General features: G+C 35.1%; 1 protein-coding gene across 3 annotated transcripts in view; it reads left to right on the top strand.

Moving 5' to 3' along the window:
• Positions 1–17,916, top strand: part of ANTXR2 (ANTXR cell adhesion molecule 2) — a 144,079-nt gene that overhangs the window by 37,293 nt on the left and 88,870 nt on the right. For all 3 annotated transcript variants that reach the window (XM_036906438.2, XM_057502365.1, XM_057502366.1), the window contains exons 10-11: positions 1,534–1,603; positions 12,714–12,792. In XM_036906438.2, the coding sequence (XP_036762333.2) occupies positions 1,534–1,603; positions 12,714–12,792 (149 nt within the window). The remainder of the gene's footprint in view (positions 1–1,533; positions 1,604–12,713; positions 12,793–17,916) is intronic.

Genomic DNA, 17,916 nt, shown 5'->3' with positions numbered 1-17,916 from the left:
GCTGGACCATATCCTAACTAGCCTCATTGTCCAGATGATGGTTTTGTGGCTGGAAGAGTCAAACAATTTGCCTATGGTGACCCAGCTAATATTGGGCAAAGCTGAGAGTTGAACCCAATTTTCAAGACCACATTCTGTATGGCTACATCAACTGCCTAATTTGACTGCCTCTTTTTCACATTTATTTCTTGTCACTCTTGCCTGAAAACCTAACTATCTTGGACTGCTATACTACTTACTGTCTTATTTTATTGCCACTTGTTTTTTATCTGATTTCCCAATAATTTTTCAGTCAGTTTCCTGAGACAAGCTTTTTGCCTTATAGATAACTGATATCTCCAGTGAGTACCCAGCCCTGTATTTGCTGAAAATTATCATATTTATGGGATTAGGCTTTATTTTCCCTAGCTTTGCTTTCAAAAAAGCAGACGAAAGTATTGTTTCTTATCTTCATTCTAAGAAAAACTTCCCCTCTTAAATGGATCTTAGAATTCTGAGAATTTGGGGTCTGCATTAAAGACATTTTTCCCTCACTGACTTCTAAATTTTAATCTATGTGTCAGATGCTCTAACTCTGGTAGAACTATTTTTTGAGAAATCACCTACAGTTTTGCTGTATTTATCTGAAGATACCAAACACTCCACTTAATACAGCTTTGGCTACATACACAGTAACTATTCAATATATGTTTGTTGAATTAAAGTGGTGAGGATCTCAGCATGGTATATGTCATAGTTATTTCCTTTCTTTCCTAATAAGATCATCATTTTGGTAAAACAAGACAATAATATTTGTAAAAAACTCTCTTCATAGTAGGTTCCACAATTGAAGAGGACAAAATAATAATTTTTTTATTCAGTTGCCATGTGTACCTAAGAGTTAGCATTACCTAATTCCTTTTGATTACATATGTGAGTTGATTATAATATAAACATTTTATACTTAGCTACAAAAGATTGTTTATTAAAGTAAATCCTCATACAAATAGATGGAGTCAGATTATATTTCCATCATTATTTTATTATGAAACTCTTCTGAATATGTCAAGATCATTTTTTTCATATTAAAATTACAGGAGCAATTTAAGTGTTTGGTTTTATAAAATATATTTATTGTAGACACAAATATTTTATTAAACTCTTGAAATAAATTCATTCTCCTTTGGACATTCTTTCCTCCATTGTTTTTAAATTCTTTTAAAATGTATAGTTTATCCTTAAAAATCTTAGATACTTGAAAAATGGAGGAAGAAGGTGATAATTTTATAGTATCTACAAATGTCATGAACTTAATCTAAGTCCAAAAATCATTTATCAAAAATTTACTAATACCGTATATCAATGAGTCATATAGAGATTTTTCTTTCTCTTTTCCTTCTCCTCTTTTTTCAGATGACAATCTTTTTGGTTTTTCATGCTAATATATCTAATGTTCCAAACTTCAACTCTTACTGCTGTGTGCTCTTTCTACTATTAATGAATCTGTGTGAAATACAAAGCCTTTTATTGATTCAGTGGCATTTTATTTTCTAGGTGTAAACCCAGTAAGTGTGGAGATTAATTCTATGCTTTGTCCTGCACCTACCCTGAATAAAGCTGGAGAGTAAGTGCTTGATTAAAAACATTTTAAAAATGTGTTTTAGCTACAAATTATTAGGAAATGGTGACAAATATACATTAGTTGTTTCATTGCATCTTTTCTTATGTACAGATATATATGAAACAGTGAGCCCTAGGCTAGTCACTCTGGTTGAAATTCAATGATAGTTAAGTTGAAAATAGTAAAGTTTTACTTATCCTGTTCCTTAAATATTGATTAAAAGAGTCTGTATCTGGATGGGATTGAGAACTGTTGTTACACTCTTTAGATAATCAAAACCACAGTCATTATTTTGAACTTTAGAATATTGAATTTACACATGTGCACGTGTATACACACACACATACATATATATATACACACATGCACAAGTTCCAAAGTGAAATTTTGACTAATTATTACAGTATTTAAATATTATGATTAGAGGGCAAAAGGAACATGTCTCAATGAAGCACACTGTGGACTAGGAAATATTTGTGCTTTAATTTGTGACCTAGTTCTGTTAAGGTCTATCTTCTCATGTTCTTTGGTATGATAATAAACCATAATGATAGCTGGCTAAAATAAGGGATATGTAGTTTGGAAGAAGAGCTTTTATTTGAATCACCTATATACAAATAATTTCACTAGTAATTTAGTATTTTCATTTGTGATTCTTTCTATCCTCTCTATTATGAAGAAAATGATTACAAATAGTTCAGATGTTCTCTAGCTCAGCAGCAGTGGATACAATACGTTTAGGATAATGGATAGGATACAGTTTTACAAATCATTTTATACCGATTTTGCACCTATAGCAAAGGAAAATAAACTATACAAGGCCCCAGTCCAAAATCTGGACTAGTGTTAAGAGAGTGAAAACTATATTTTTCTCCACGAAAGTAGCTTGAAATTGACTTGAGCACTTAACTTCTGTGGATGCTGAGATATGCAAGATATCTGTTAGATATCACTTCTGGTCATCTAAGTAAATTGGAGCAGTATCAGCTTTTTATTTTTAATTGATTGAAAGGAGCTGCATAATATAACATAAAAGCAAGACTATCGGAATCTGTTTTCTTTCTATAAAAACATGCTCATTTTCTGTAATGTAATAAGGTAGTGTCATTGGCAACATGCTTTTGGCTAAATTAGGCTGGCCTTGGAATTTGAGGCAAGTCCATTTTGCATGGAGCCATATTAACCCCAAGGACATAGTGGAACTTGGTGGCTTTCTGGGTAATCATGTCTTGTATTAGCCATGATAAAACTGTCGACTTGAAGCTCGGTCCTATTTCATTGAATCTATAATTCCACATTGGTTCCCTTGATTGTTCCCCCTAATCTGCACCCTGATCTGTCTTTTCTATTTTAGTCACTGGAAGCTCCATCATTTCTGTTGTTCAGTTCAAAAACCTTTTGAGTCATTATTGATTTCTCTTAAATGCAGTCCATTGGCAAGTCAGCTCTAATCCCAAAATACGTTCAAAATCCAGTCGTACCCCACTACCTCCACCGATACCATCCTAGACCAAGCTACTATCATCTCTTTTTTGGTTTACTAAGTTCTCAACTGGCTTTTGTGCCTTTCTCCTTGACAGGAACAATCCTGTTCAAACTGATTGGTCTATGTCCCCTCTACTTGATAAAAGTCCTTGATAATTGAGTTCTCCATGTCCACCCAGAGTGAAATCTGATCTCTGTAATCTTCTATGAGGTTCTACAGGATCTGGCTCCTTACATTACATCTCAGTCTTCATCTCCCTTTTGCTCTTTCTGTTATGGCCCTGCTGGCCTCTTAACCATATCCTGCTCCTTAACCACATCAGCATACTCTCATGTCGGCCAATTATGCCCTGTACATCCCATGCCTGCTCTTCCCCTCGTGGCTCACTCTCTCGCCTTCTCCAAGTCTTGTCCAAAGGCCACCTTCTCAGTAAGCCCTTCTGGCCACCCCATTTAATCAGTCTTCCCCCTCCCATCAGTTAGTACTCTCTCTTCACTTTAAATGGTTTTATTTTTTCTCTAAAGCATTTATTGATTTGTGTGTTTCATTTCTGCTAAGATGAGTTTTGTCTTGTTTCTTGCTATATCTTAAGCACCTAACACAATGCCTGACACATAACAAATTAGCTAAATGTGTGTTAGATGAAAGGATGAATACATTTTTCTCAAAATTTTGATTTACTAGTTATATGAAAAGCTAAAAAAGTACATTTGATTGCTGGGGGCAGGGATCTATATAAGGAGAAAAATAATCAGAATCCTATTTTGGGGAGGGGTGCCATTTAAGAGAGGAAAGGTCTTCCTTTTCTTTTTAAATGTAGTAATTACTTAAAGAAGACAGCTTACTTTCTTCAACACAGTTGTTATAAAATGTAATATGCCTGTGCTGTTCCAGGCACTGAACTGTTTTCTCTAGAATTTGCCTTTGTGCCTGGTCTTCTTATAAGTCTACCATAGAGACTGCTGACATTCTTTAGTGATTTGTAGACTGGCTAAATACTCAGGAGATACGATTTAAAAAAATCATGTAAAGAATAATAAAAATCGGACACACAAGAAATCATTTGTTTGGCTTTTGATATTCATATTTATTTACAAGAAAACTGGGAAATTTGGGGGGAGATCTGTCTAAAATACTTTTGCCTCCCCCCCTGTTTTTGGTATTGAGTACATGATATTACTGAGGCAAAGCTGGACAAGATTTTATTTTGTTAATGTACTGAGTATTTAAGACATTTGTTCTACTAAGTATGTTGCAAGTAATTTGGACCTTTCCTGTGCCTTGAATTTTCTTCTGATACTTTTGTAGGTGATGAGCTCTCTTATGAGTTTGAATTAACATCAACACAGCTGAAACAGTTTAGCCTTGTAAGGTGGCCGATGCTTAATTAGCTTTTGGCTACGGATTCAAACCCATTAAGTAGCTAGTTAGACTATGTTTCAAATAAACACATCTGGCCTAACAATGAATGAAGGTTTTTCCTGTGTCAGGGTGACAGATGTGGTGATGGTTCCCCCTGTTCTCTCAGTTAAATAATTAACAACACGCTGGTGAAGTAACCCTGGACAGACAGCCTCAAAGCCAGATGCAGAGTCTCAGAGCTGGATCCGTGGACATGTGCCTCATCTCATTAGCCTGTTCTGTTTGTTCCTTTCTCATCTTTATGTTACTTCCAGAATTACATTTGTTTGAGGATTATTCTTTTAAAAATCTAGACTTGTGAATTTTGATTTGAAAGAGGGCTAACATGAAGATATTTACTTTGAGATGGGAACTAAGAATGTAGCAGAACCACTAGGGCCTAGGTTTGCATTTGGAAATTAATGTCATGTAGTAAACAAAAGTTGAAATATCTGGCCAAATCTTCTCCAGGTATATTACTGTTTTGCATGGTTGGAATGGGTCTTTGATGTATTTTGTTTGAGAGAGCTCTACATACTACATCTCTTTGATACAGATTTTTAGACTAAGATGAATAAATTCTTAGTTTGTAAACAGAAGGTTAAGGTGTTGGTAGTTAGGCTATTTTTTTCTATTTCTTTCACTGGATACAAGTTAGTTTTAAAATGTCATATGATTACTGATTTGCTTACCAAGAAAAATCTATAGATTGTCTGGGAGTTTATTTCTGCCAGTGGTTCGTTTGTACCAAAAATCTTAAGTTTGAGTAGGAAGGACTGTGAAGTTATTTGAATCCTCCCCATTCCAGGGAGATTGCCTCCTAGTATAGTATGTCGGTGTCGCCAGTACTTTCAGTGTTCAAAGTGTCACCAGGCTTCTTCCCTGACCTTGGTTTCATGTGACATCAACAATAGCACAGCTGCTCTGCAGTAGTTGAAATCTCAAACCTGTAATTTGGCAAGAAGAACAGAGTAAATTGGGCAAATATACATAAACACATTGTGAAGAAAAAAAAGCAGAACAGAATGAACCAGAGCCTTAATTCTACAGCTTGTTTGATAGAGATGATTTAAGGAGGCATATGGTGTAGTTAAATGTGCTTTCAAAAACATTGGCCAGAATCTTTAGGCAAATATGAAATAAATATCTAAATCAGATGAAACCGATAGTACTAAATCTCTTAAAAGGCAGTGTGGGAAGACGCTTGACAGTGTGTTTTGAGTATGAAGTAGAGGGACATCAGTGTATGCGGAAAATTTTAATGTTTGATACTGAAGGCTCACTGAGGTGAATGGTGTGGCAGACATGTAGTGGAAGCCTGACTTAGTAATAGAATCCTTTTATTTTCATCAAAATTATTATTTTTGCAATATAACCCATTTTGTCTGGGATGAAATTAATTAATTCCATTTATCTTTCTTGGTTGCACAAACTCTGCCTTTACACAGTTTCTCACACTAACACTTCTTTTCAAAACACACCTATATATGGATGTGTGTGTATAGCTATACAATCTCCAACTCGGTTTCTTAGTAGCAGGTGATACACCCAAAACTTTATTCTTTTTTCTGCTCCTTATGAAGAATGAGACTTGATTTATTCTGTTCTTTATCATAGACAGTAGGACATTAGTTATGTCTTAATTTTCAGTGCAAACATTAGAATCTTGGTGAGCTAGGTTAAGGCTAAGGACCTCTATTTCACTATACTCTGTGTCCCACTCCAGTAGTGGAACACGAACTGTACATTCGTATTGTGCATTGCTTTCTCATTATACCTATAAATCTGATAAATTCACCTAATCTGTATTGTATCTCCATCCTAAGTATTATATTCAATTCTGGAAATTATCTTTTAAGAGAACCAGTACTTAATTTGAGTACATCTAGGGAAAGGCCAACAAGATGTTGCCAAGTATGGAAGTGCTAAATACGGTGCAATTTAAAATACAGAAAAAGATGTGATTCAGGTGTGACACATCAGCTGTATAGAAACATCAGGTTTATCATGCGAAAGATAGATTTGACTTATTCTTTATTCTCCAAGGAAAGGAGAAGAAAAGAGGAAATAAGCACATTTCAATAGAAGAAGCTCTTTCTAATAATTAGAATTACTGGGTGTTTTGGTAACTACAAGTGTTCAAAGAGAGGCAGCTATATGATAAGATAGAGAATTATCCTTAAATATGTATTTAAATCCTCTTATATATCTTCTAAATTTTATATTATCAAAAATTTTAATAGTACTAAGGTATTTGACATTTTTAGATGAAAGGTACTAAAATTGATTATTTTCAAATGCCTTTTCAGTATTTTATTGAAATACACAAAACAGTTCAAAAGGGGTTATTTTCAGTGTAATACTAAAAACATTTATAATGTGTGATATCCAGTACTTCTCTGAATGTAGTTTTTTCTTTTACAACCTAGCTGTCTTCCCGACTGCAGTGTTTGTTTCAGTTGCACACACATATATGGAGGTATCTCAAGAAGAAATTATTTTATTCCAGAATCCTTTAACCACTTTGAAGAAAATATCCTTAGACAAGATGTTAATTTACATATATACTCATAAGTATAAATGGAATCTTTAGAATACTTACAAATATGAAATCTAATTTTTCAACTCATAATCTTTATTATTCATAAGGCTAACTTTAAAAAAGCTCTGCAGAGTATTAAATGGTAGCCCTTGATTTCAAAATATCTTAAGTCACCATAATTTTAATAACTTTTTGAGTAGTTGCCAGTTTAATTTCCAGTATGTGCAAATTGGAAGTAAATTATTTATTACTTCCAGCAAATGTCTTTCAGAATTTTATTTAATTTTTTCATCTTTTTTAATGGATCATAAAATGGTAATCTTTTATTGGATAGGCATAAAATCAGTAGCAAATGAATACTTTGCAAATAGGTTACTGTGGATTGAAATGTCAACCATATTTCATGAAGTATGAAATTTCTCAGATGAGAGTAGCTCTATCACATGGCACTGAGTCACTCTCCTGTTTGGAAGTGTCATACATATTCAAACATTAAATAAGAGCGCTGTGATCATTAGGAAATAGTGAATTTTATTTACTTAATTACATATCATAATATTATTTAATAATTTCTCATATGGAATGAATTTAGCTTTATCACTATTAATTACCAATTGACATTGAAATGCATCAAACAATCTTTCTGTTATACGACTTTTTTAGGATTCTTCTATTCTTCTACTTTGGAAAAAATATTCTAAGGATGGAGCAAAAAAGGGTATTAAGATATTTGTAAGCGATTCTAAACAATGTAGAACCAACTTACAGAAAAGGACGTTGAAGTCGTTGTCTCTTCTCAGCCTTATGTTCCCTGACTGCCCTGCATTATCTGCGCCATGGGCTAGTCCTGTCTCAGAAGGTCCTCCCTGGTCTCTCATGACTTCATATTCTCACCTCCCTCCCTGGTTGTTTCTTCTCAGATGTCACCTGTCTCCAGTTCTTACAACACTTAAAGCTCAGTTTTTATCATGGTTAGATTCCTGACCCATAAACACATCTTCCCTCAGGCTTCCTTTTCTTGTTGATGAGCTCCAAATATGTAGACAAGATCTTTTCCTTAGCCCTAAACCTGCTTTCCAAATGTCTACTAACTCACTCAGATTTCCCATAGGCACCTTAAATTTTAAGCTCCCAAATTAAACTCATGTACTTCTGTTCAAACCTACTTCTTCTCCTGTGTTTCTACACAAGACTACCTACTTAACCTCTGCACTACAGGAACTTTGAAGTCATCTTAATTATTCCTTCTTCCTCACCTCCTACATCCAATGAATGTCCAAGTCGTTTTTATTCTAACTCTCCCATGGCTCCCAGTTTTCATTTTCACAGTGACCCCATTGCCATTGCTTCAGCTCAGCTGTCCTTTGGTTCCTGGGTGTACACTGAGACTTTCTGAACTAGTCCATCTTCTGTGGAAATTTACTCTTTCAACCCATGCTCTATACTGCAACAAAGTGATATCTGTAAAACACAATCCTGACCGTATTTCTATCCAGTTTAAAAACTCTTAATACTACTTCCAGATCTCTAAGGATGGCGCCCTGGGTTCTTCCTGATCCTTCCCTACCACTCTCAGCAGCCCCAAGCCATACACTCACGCTCTCACACTCTTGTATTGCAGCTGCATTGAATGGTTTTTAGTTCCTTTTTGCCTTCTAGACTGTCAGACTGTGCTCCTTCTCCCTTTCTAATCTCCTCTCCTAACTACCTTCTTATTATACTGTAGGATTCATCTTAGAAGTGATCCCACAGGAGACGTGGTTGATGTCCCTGTGGCAAGGCTGAGTTGGTTGTGTCTCCCATTAGGTCCTCCAGGACCCTTGTGCTTGTATTTGTTTCAGTTGATACCACGCTCTATTGTAATTGTTTGTATGGCTTCCTTTCAGTTACATCACAATGCTGTGTTTTGTTATTGCAGCCTCATTACCAAGCACAGCCTAGCTTGGCCTATTGTAGGCAATTCATAAATACTTGTTGAATTAACGAATAAGAGAATGATCAATTGAATGAATTTATTGGAGAACACTCGTAAAGCAATTAGGAGTGCAGTTTTAGGTTGGAGGTTTAAGCACATAACTCAACATAGCTATAAGGTTAGGTTTAATCAAGATAATGTTTTGTAGTAGGAAGGAAATAGCTTTGAAAAAATTTTTTATACAAACCTGCATGACGTTCTATACTAGACATTTTTTAAAACATTTTAGCTTACTATATTCTTATATGGCAGTATGTAGAATAGAAATTCTTTAACTTAGACAAAAAGTATTAGGTAATTTTTTCATTACATTATTTTATTTTATTAAAACTACTATACATTTTTTGTATTATCTGTATTATTTTGGATCTAAAAGGTTTATGTAAAAGCACCTTTATATTCTGAGCAAAGCATTAGAAAAATAGATGTTACAGTAATTTAAAAGTACTGCTGTGTTCCAGGCACTGTGTTGGGTATTTTGTGTATATTATTTTATCCAGCTCCACAAAACAATTCTGAAGTAGATACAATTTCCCCCATTTTATAAATTTAGAAATGCAAAATTGAGAGTATAGTAGCTAGGGTTCAAACCCAGGACTTCTTATTCCCCAATATGTGGGCTGAATCTGTCTCATTTCTCAATTTTAATTGATTTTGAGGGTAAATAAAGATGAATTCTCCCTTTACCTCTCACATATGAGATTAAGTAATAAAACCAGCATGGCTTTAATATATTTTGTCCATGAGAAAGTCTCTATAAACTTAGAGTGTGGATTCTACTGGCAGAAATTCACTAACCAGAAGTAGAAATCCTATAGGAATAGGAATGAGCCATCTGAAGACACTAGCAGAAATAACATAAGATATGAAAGAAACATTAAGTACATATCTCAGAGCTTTGGGGCAAAGAAAGGCCAAGGTATTTGGGTTTGAGTTCGAGGGTGAGGTGGTTTTATCAATCTCTGTGTCAGCAAGCAAGTAGCATAGCTTTGGACAAAGGTATCAGCTTCATGACAGTGCCAATTTTATACCAATAATTTTAAAAATGTTTTTATAAAGAAACTACTACAATATGTAAAAGCAGAAGTAACTTTTAGTGTGTGTTTTTCCTGTTATCTTAGCATTAGTAAATGCCTTTCTAGTTAACCATGAACAATATGTGAATATAGTAAAAACTTGAGGAGTGACACCAAGCTCTTTTCAGTGAGAGAAATTTAAATGTGAGGTCCTAAATTATTTGTCAAGGATTAAGGAAGTATGAGGTAGAAGCACTTTGATTACAGAGTCAGAGAAGTCCAGCATTTGGAAAAATCACCTTTCTAAGCTTCAGTTTGCTCATTTGGGAAATGTACAAAATACTACTGTCCATCTCGGTGGCTCACTGTGAGAAGAAGAGTGTAATATGTCTGGCTCATGATGAGTAATCAGTAAATGCCATCATCATTGGTGCTGTTGTTGATGGAAATGTTTTGAACATGTTATTACTACTCTTAGGAAGGTGGAGGTGATGTTGTTTCAATTGAATCCATATGTCAAAAGAATCGTCAGGTGGCTTTCCATATGTGGAGACTTAACTCTTTTTTTTGATACCAGCCACATTATACTAAATACGTTATATATGATCTGGGGGCAATGCAGTTATTTTGGTTGCCTATAAGATCTCATCATCATGCATATTTACTATAGAAAATAATGAACTTTGATGTAAAAACTTTCTTCTGTTCTTATTCCATTTTTGTAAGTATTAAAAGTTTTGAGTGTTTTATGAATTAGAGAACTGGTTTATTTGTCGTGAATTCTAAGTACCTTATTATAAACAACTTCACTCAATATTTATTGATCTGTTAAAAGTTGAATCAATAAGATTACTTGCAACACTACATTATTATGAATCAAATAATCATCTGCCAAACTAAACCGTGCCTACCACATCATGTGCTTTCTGGTACATGCTTTAAAGTAGAGAAATTAGGAACTGGGAAGGATTATTTTTTAATTCAACTATGCTTAGTCTTCAAAAAAATAAGTAAATAAAGCAAAGCAAAACAAGGCACTCAGTTCTGCAGAATAAGCAGTCAGGTTTAAATTTTTTTTCTTAAATAAGCCACCTGGCATTCTATGTTGGACAAGTTCAGAAGTTCAGTTAAGTTGATATAAACTTCCCAAGTTCTCATTCTTTTCTTGATATAGCTAAACTTTTTTTTTATAAACAAAATGTTATTATGAAGGGAATATTTTACAGGAAATATTTTTTAAAGTATTCCTGAATTTTGAAGAAGAGCTTAGCTAGAAGTTTACTAGTAGTATCTTTCCTCGTGGCTGTGTTCCTGTCTGAATCCAAAGTCAATAATACCTTGAGAAAAGAAACACTGAAGACTTTCATTTCATTAAGCTTCTGTGGTCTGATGGAAAGACTTCAAAATTAGAGTCCTAGCTTTACAACATTGAACAAAGTAATTAGCATTTCTGAGCCTTATGTGTTCCCTCTGTAAAACTGAAACTACTGTTTACTTTAAGGGCTATTGTGGTGATTAAATGAGATAATGTCCATAAAATGCCTAGGACCATGTCTGGCACATAGCAGGGAGTAAATACTATTTCTCATCTCTGCTCTCTCTGGCATCGTTACTGAAAATTTTACCGGTGGCTTGAGATTGCTTCTGCTTTATCCTAACTCTATAAGACTAGTAGTACTTGGCACTCAACTCAAGACATAGGGAAGCAATCATCTGAATGGAACAAAAATTTTACTAATTGAGAGTAATTAAGGCAAAGTTCCTAGCTATTAATTCTTGGAATTTAGAATATTTTATGAGAATTGGAGCATGGCATTGTATAGAAGCCAAATTAACAAAATGTTACCTACTTCTTGATGCTTTAATGAATGGATAGCTTTGAAATGTTGGCATACCAATTATTATATGATAATATACTCTGTAAACTATTTTGGAAAATAGCTGTTTCCTTAATACTTTAAAATCTCCTTACCATATTTTTCCCTTTGTTATCTTGTTAGACCTAGTTTAAAAAAAGTGAAAACTGCCGACTTCTGACTGGTCCCAAATAATGAATTACTAGAATCTGAATTAATGAAATTTTATTTATTATTTTATAATTTGAAATCATATTTATAAGATAAGAGCTGTATTTTAACTCTGATATTTCTAAGCCATGATTAAAAATTATATTCTCTTTTCATAACTTTTTTCAAGATATTTTAATATCCAGGGACCATATACAACAAATACCTTCAAATAAATCATATTCTCTTTTTTTTCTTCAGCACATCTCCCCCTTCATTATCACTTCCTCCATATTTTATCCCTGAGTGGTTTATTGTTTACAATTTATATTCTTAAACAATGATCTTTTGATGATAGTAATGTCTAGGACAGGGAAAATAAGCTAAATGGGATTGAGGGAATTTTTTTGCTCTTCTTAGGTTTTTGTGAACCTGGAACAATCTCAGCATTTCTTTGGCTTGAGGAATTTCTTAATGTTCCTAGTTTTGTTAATGCTTCTTTTAGGAATAATTAGATCATTTAAGAAATTGGCCTCTGGCCATTGAGTCAGGCCTGGAACTAAGAAAAAAGCTGGGATAACTGATCAAAGTAGACTTTCTAGATGATTTTGAGTTATATGAGGAAATAAAAATACCTCACAATCCTCTAATCTTTATCTTTAATACAGTTTCTTCATTTTCTTTCAGAACTCTTGATGTTTCAGTGAGCTTTAATGGAGGAAAATCTGTCATCTCAAGCTCATTAATAGTCACAGCCACAGAATGTGTAAGTAAAAAAGTTTGCATGAAGTTGCCTTTTAAAAATTGTTCTATGTAGAAATAATTTATGGTTCCTTGGTGTTGTTGCATACTACAATAATGAAGGTATAAACAATGACCTGGAGAGCATTGCAAGGAAAACTATAGAATTAATTTTGGTTGTTTTGCTTTTTCCTTTTAGCCACATTAAAAAGGATTTTAAAATAGCATACATTTTACTTTGACATTTATAAAATTCAAAAGTTATCTTTAAAATCAAAATAAGGTATGAGAATGATTTCCAAATGAAGCATTTTTTTCTTAAGACATTAAATATGTAAATGAATAATGTTTTTCTCTTATGAAGGTTGGATTATAGTATTCAAGACATTTAACATATTTTTGAAATTATTAGTGCATCTTAATGGGTGACCTCATTTTTTTGTTCATCTTAAGTATTGGTGCTTTCTAATATGAGTAAGGAATTTTATAGCTTGATATACCTTAGATTGAAGCTGTGTTTTATAGATGATTAATTTTCATTACCTAATATACAATATTTTGAAATGCAGACTTCATTGAGAAAACAGTGTTTTCTTTGTGGTTAATTTTTTGGGTTGATGGCAAGTTTTGATATTAGGTTTTTGAGCATGAAAACAGAAGGAGAAGGGACTGATCACATGACTACTATTTTATATATTATTTGTAAAAAATATAAATCAAGGCAAAGAAAAATAATCCCTGTCCTTCAAAAGACCAAAATCCCAAACCTAAGTATTTCTCAGCTCTCATGGTTTCATGGTTTTGTATTTTTCATCTTTTAATTTAAGAGCTATCCTTCCTCCAGAAAACAAACAAACAATATTATCTATGTAGAGATAGTTGTGTTTCTCTTGTAAGAAAATGTTGCAGGAGAAACAAGGATCCTATGGACCCTTGGGTTACTATTGAATTCCCTGGATAATAACCCTTATATTAACACCTAGTTATATATTGAAAATAGCTAGTTTTTTTTCACCTTTTCTTCTGTAATTCATGTTGAAATCTACAGGTTTTGTGGATGTTGCAATTTGTAGGTTTTCTGGTCCCTCAGGAAGCGGTTGACTTTACAAACATTTGTGGTTATATGGTTTCTCTATTCAGCTCACTGAAATGGCATTCTTTCTCCATCCTTCTTCCTATTCTGCACCTCCAGCTGTCTTTTTTCATCTCTCTTCCATGCAAGCAGAAAAACAAGTCTTTGTATCCTGTTAACCACACATGATTTTGATGTGCAGGGATGCTGAGGTTAAATGAGTCATTTGGAATTTGCAGACTGTGTACTTTAATGAAGTCTTCCTAAGTCTTGCTAGTTCTCAGGAGAGGGCAATGTAACTCAGGGTGGTTCAAGAGAAAGGTGATTTCAGAATAAGTGACTTTAGTTGTGTCAGAGACAGAGGGAGAGTGAAGGAGCAGGTTATTAAATAAGGGAACAAAGTAATTTTCATTGGGGTGATATTTGAGCAAGGACCTGAGGAAGGTGAGGGAGTGAGCTCAGAAAGAAGACTTCCCAAGGGAAGACTGTTTCTTGCAGCAGGAGCAGCTGAAACAAAGCCTAAGGAGGGGACTGTAACTGACAGGCTTCAAGTAGAGCAAGGCAGCCAGAGTGCTGGAGTGGAGATCGCTGGGGAAGGCAGGAGCCTGGAGATGGGGAGGACAGAGTGGAAGGAGGAGGGCAGATCGGGGGGGGGGTTGTAAGTCATTGCAAGGACTTGAGTTTTTCTTCTGAGTGAAACATGGAGCCATTGGAAGGTGACATAATCTGACTTGATGAATTAAAAAGGATCATTCCAGCTGCTATGTGAAAGCAGACTTTAGAGGTAAGGGCAAATGTGGAAACCTGGAGACCAATTCAGGGGGCTGTTCCAGTAATCTAGAAGAGAGGAGGAGGACTCCAGTAAGGAGATGGCATTGGAGATGTAAGAAGGGGCTGGATTCAAATATGTTTTAAAGGTGGAGCGCATGGGAAGCCTAGACAGATTAGATGTTGGTGTGAGACAAGGACATGAGGGAGAGCTCCAAGCTTTTACACCTGAGCAACTAGAAGGATGAGTTGTCATCCTGTAGAGCAGTTTTGGGAGAAGATGAGGAATTCTGTTTTAGAAGTATGGAGTGAAAGATGCCCATTTAATCATCTCAGCGGAAACATCAGAAGGAGTTGAAAATATAAGCCTGGGGTTCTAGAGAGAGGTCTGGTTGGACATACACATTTGGAAGTCATTGTATGAAATGAGGTAGTTAACCAAATTCCACATTTTCACTAGAAAAAAAGAGCAAGTTTCAGGAGGTTAGAGCAAGAAGAGAAAGAGGACCAGAGAAAAGCTGTCTTTATGGAGGAACCGAGATAATCAGGGTCTTGAAAGGAGAGCAGGACTTAGGCAAAGAGAGGGGAAGGGGAAGTAGATTACAGATAAACAGAAGGCCCAAACTGAGTAAATATATTTGGTTGAAATGAAAATTATGGAAGGAGAGTTTGGGAATAGAATATTTAGATGAGATTATCAAGCACCTATAAATACAAAACCAAATGAGACAAAACACAGTTGAGTTTATCTTACAAGTCTGTGGTTCCAAAACTCCAGTACAGAGAGATGTCAGTGTTGAAATGAAAAAAAGGAAAGAAAATGGATTACATTTTTCATAATGCTAGACTTACTCAATTTGAAAGAATTGTTTTATTTCTGAAATTGCTCTTTCTGCCATTCTAATTTTAAAATATCCTTTGATTGAGGAAAGGATAAGCATCATAATCTGTCGAGTCTGTCCTTCCCTCCTTCCTTCCTTATTTTTCTCTCTCCCTCCTTCTATCTTCCTTCCCTTTCTTCTGTCCTTCCCTCCTTTTTTCCTTGAAGTGGGAGGAATACATAGTGATAAAGAAAAATTGTATCAGACAAACAAGTAAAGAAGACTTTATTCCAGTCTATTTTGACAAGGGAGAGATCCGACTCAACTCTGCTGATAAAAAGAGGTGGAGAGTTTTTAAGAGCTAGAGTGGAGGGAATTGCAGGCCAACTGTATCTGCTAATTGGCGCTTTCCAAGGAGAAGAAAGCTTGTCTTCTATTTTTCTGACAGGAGATAGTGCTAAAACTGGGAGCAGGGCACCCATGGAAGATAGGCTCTTATCCCTCCACAGAGACAGGGAGGTAGGGGTGCCATCTTCTTTGATGATTATGTTTCAAAGGAATGGCTCTCAGGTTGAGAAAATCATTCCCCCTGGGATCTGCAAAACTGGAAAGAGATGTTAGTGTAGATTTATATACATTTCAAAGAGGCAGAGAAAGATTTTGCAATTATAAGTTTTATAAAGTAGATTCTCTAAAAAACAAAACAAAACCAAAAAAAAGGTCAGAGACCTATAGCCAGGAGGGAACCTGGTTAAAGTTTAACCAATCTGAAGTAAAAGTGTAAGGTTGTCTTGGTCAATAGAATAAGTGAAGTAAGAGAAGGAATAGCTCAAGAAATGGGAAAACCTGGACACTTACCATATAAGAAGCCAAAGGAAGATGGAATTCCAATATGAAAAGCAAGCAGCATTAGGTGAAGAGAGAAAGGTCAAAGGGTGAGGGAGAAAGGTCAGAGGGGTTACAGTGACCTTGATACTTTAGGTTAATGATTCATTGTCTTGTGTGAATTTTATTATTCCGCTAATAATTACAGGATAACAAATGTGATAAATCACTTTATCATATTGATAATAATCAAAGCATAATTCCTTTTTTCTTATTAGATTAGTAGTAATTATACCATTTTATAGGTCTAAGAAGTGAGATGGACGCTGATGAGATATATATCTGCTCACATGTGCATTAGATCTTTATTCCAAATTGAGATAGGGTAATATGGTAAATAGCCAGGCATTGTGTTTAAGTGATGTTCAGTCTTATAGCATATTTAGATATGATGAGATGCAGTTAGTAAGATTAGTCATTATCAGATGATACTTTTGGCTTTCATGGGCATTTGAAAGCCAGACAAAACAAGGCACCATTACTTTAGCAATTGATTAATCCTTTTGGAAATCCCACAGATAAAGCTCCTCTCTGTGCTCCAAGGGCATCCAGGCTTAGGCCTGTTAAGACACTTGTGTCACTGAGCTGTAATTTCCTGTTTACTTCTGGGCCTGTCTCAGCAGCCTTGAGATGTTGACAGCAGAGCCTGTCACTTGCTCACTGCCCTCTCCCAGTGCCCTCATCACACAGGGCACGGGCTCCAAAATTAGTGGTAAGTGAATGAATGAAAGTAGCTGTATATCTAGTTTAAAACTGAGGAAACGAAGGTTTAGATTTAAGTGATTTAAAATTAAAGCCTAAGGAGGGTTTGTATTTAGGAAGTCATTTCTCTTAATCTATTTCATATCTCCTAAATGTGTCTCTGTATTAAAAAAATACAATGAAACATGTCTTTTTTTACATGGAACTGCTGCTCTTCTTCTGACTCTTTGGGATAGTAATACCAAGAACGTGTTTTCTGAGCATGTACTAAGGGATAGACACTGCTAAGCACTATACGTGGGCTAAGCACTTTATGACCTCATCTAATACACTTCAAAAGGAGGCTTTACCATTGCATTAATTTTACAGAAGAGAAAACTGAGGAGTAGAGAGCCACCTTCAATCTTTAGTGCATGTTATGCAAACACAGTAGCAGGTGCGTCTTTTAATAGATGGACTCAGCCCTCAGCAGGGCACATGGCTTGATGAGTAGAACATCAGCTGATTTCAGCTCTCACTGCCCTTGAGAAAGGGGAGGCTTGGAGCCGTGTGGCTGTGGCAGTACATTACTTGCTCAGTTTCACAGTCAAGTAAATGCTAGAATTGTGAATTGAATCCAAGTCTGTTGGAATCCCCCTAGCCTGAATACTTAAACAGTCTGCCATTTTTAACTGGGTCCTAATTTGATTTATATAACACAGAAGTTGGCAGAATTTTTCGTAAAAGATCAGGTAGTAAATATTTCAGGGTTTGGGGGCTATACAGTTTCTATCACCCCCCAACTCTGCTGTTATAGCTCAAAAGCAACTATAGATATTGTGTAAACAAATGGGTGCCACTATGTTCAACAAAGCTGTATACAGAGAAACTTGAATTTCAGGTAACATATTCTTCTTTTGTT

Source organism: Manis pentadactyla, chromosome 5, assembly GCF_030020395.1.
Source record: "Manis pentadactyla isolate mManPen7 chromosome 5, mManPen7.hap1, whole genome shotgun sequence".
Classification (NCBI taxonomy): domain Eukaryota; kingdom Metazoa; phylum Chordata; class Mammalia; order Pholidota; family Manidae; genus Manis; species Manis pentadactyla.
This window is presented reverse-complemented; position numbering and strand designations above follow the sequence as displayed.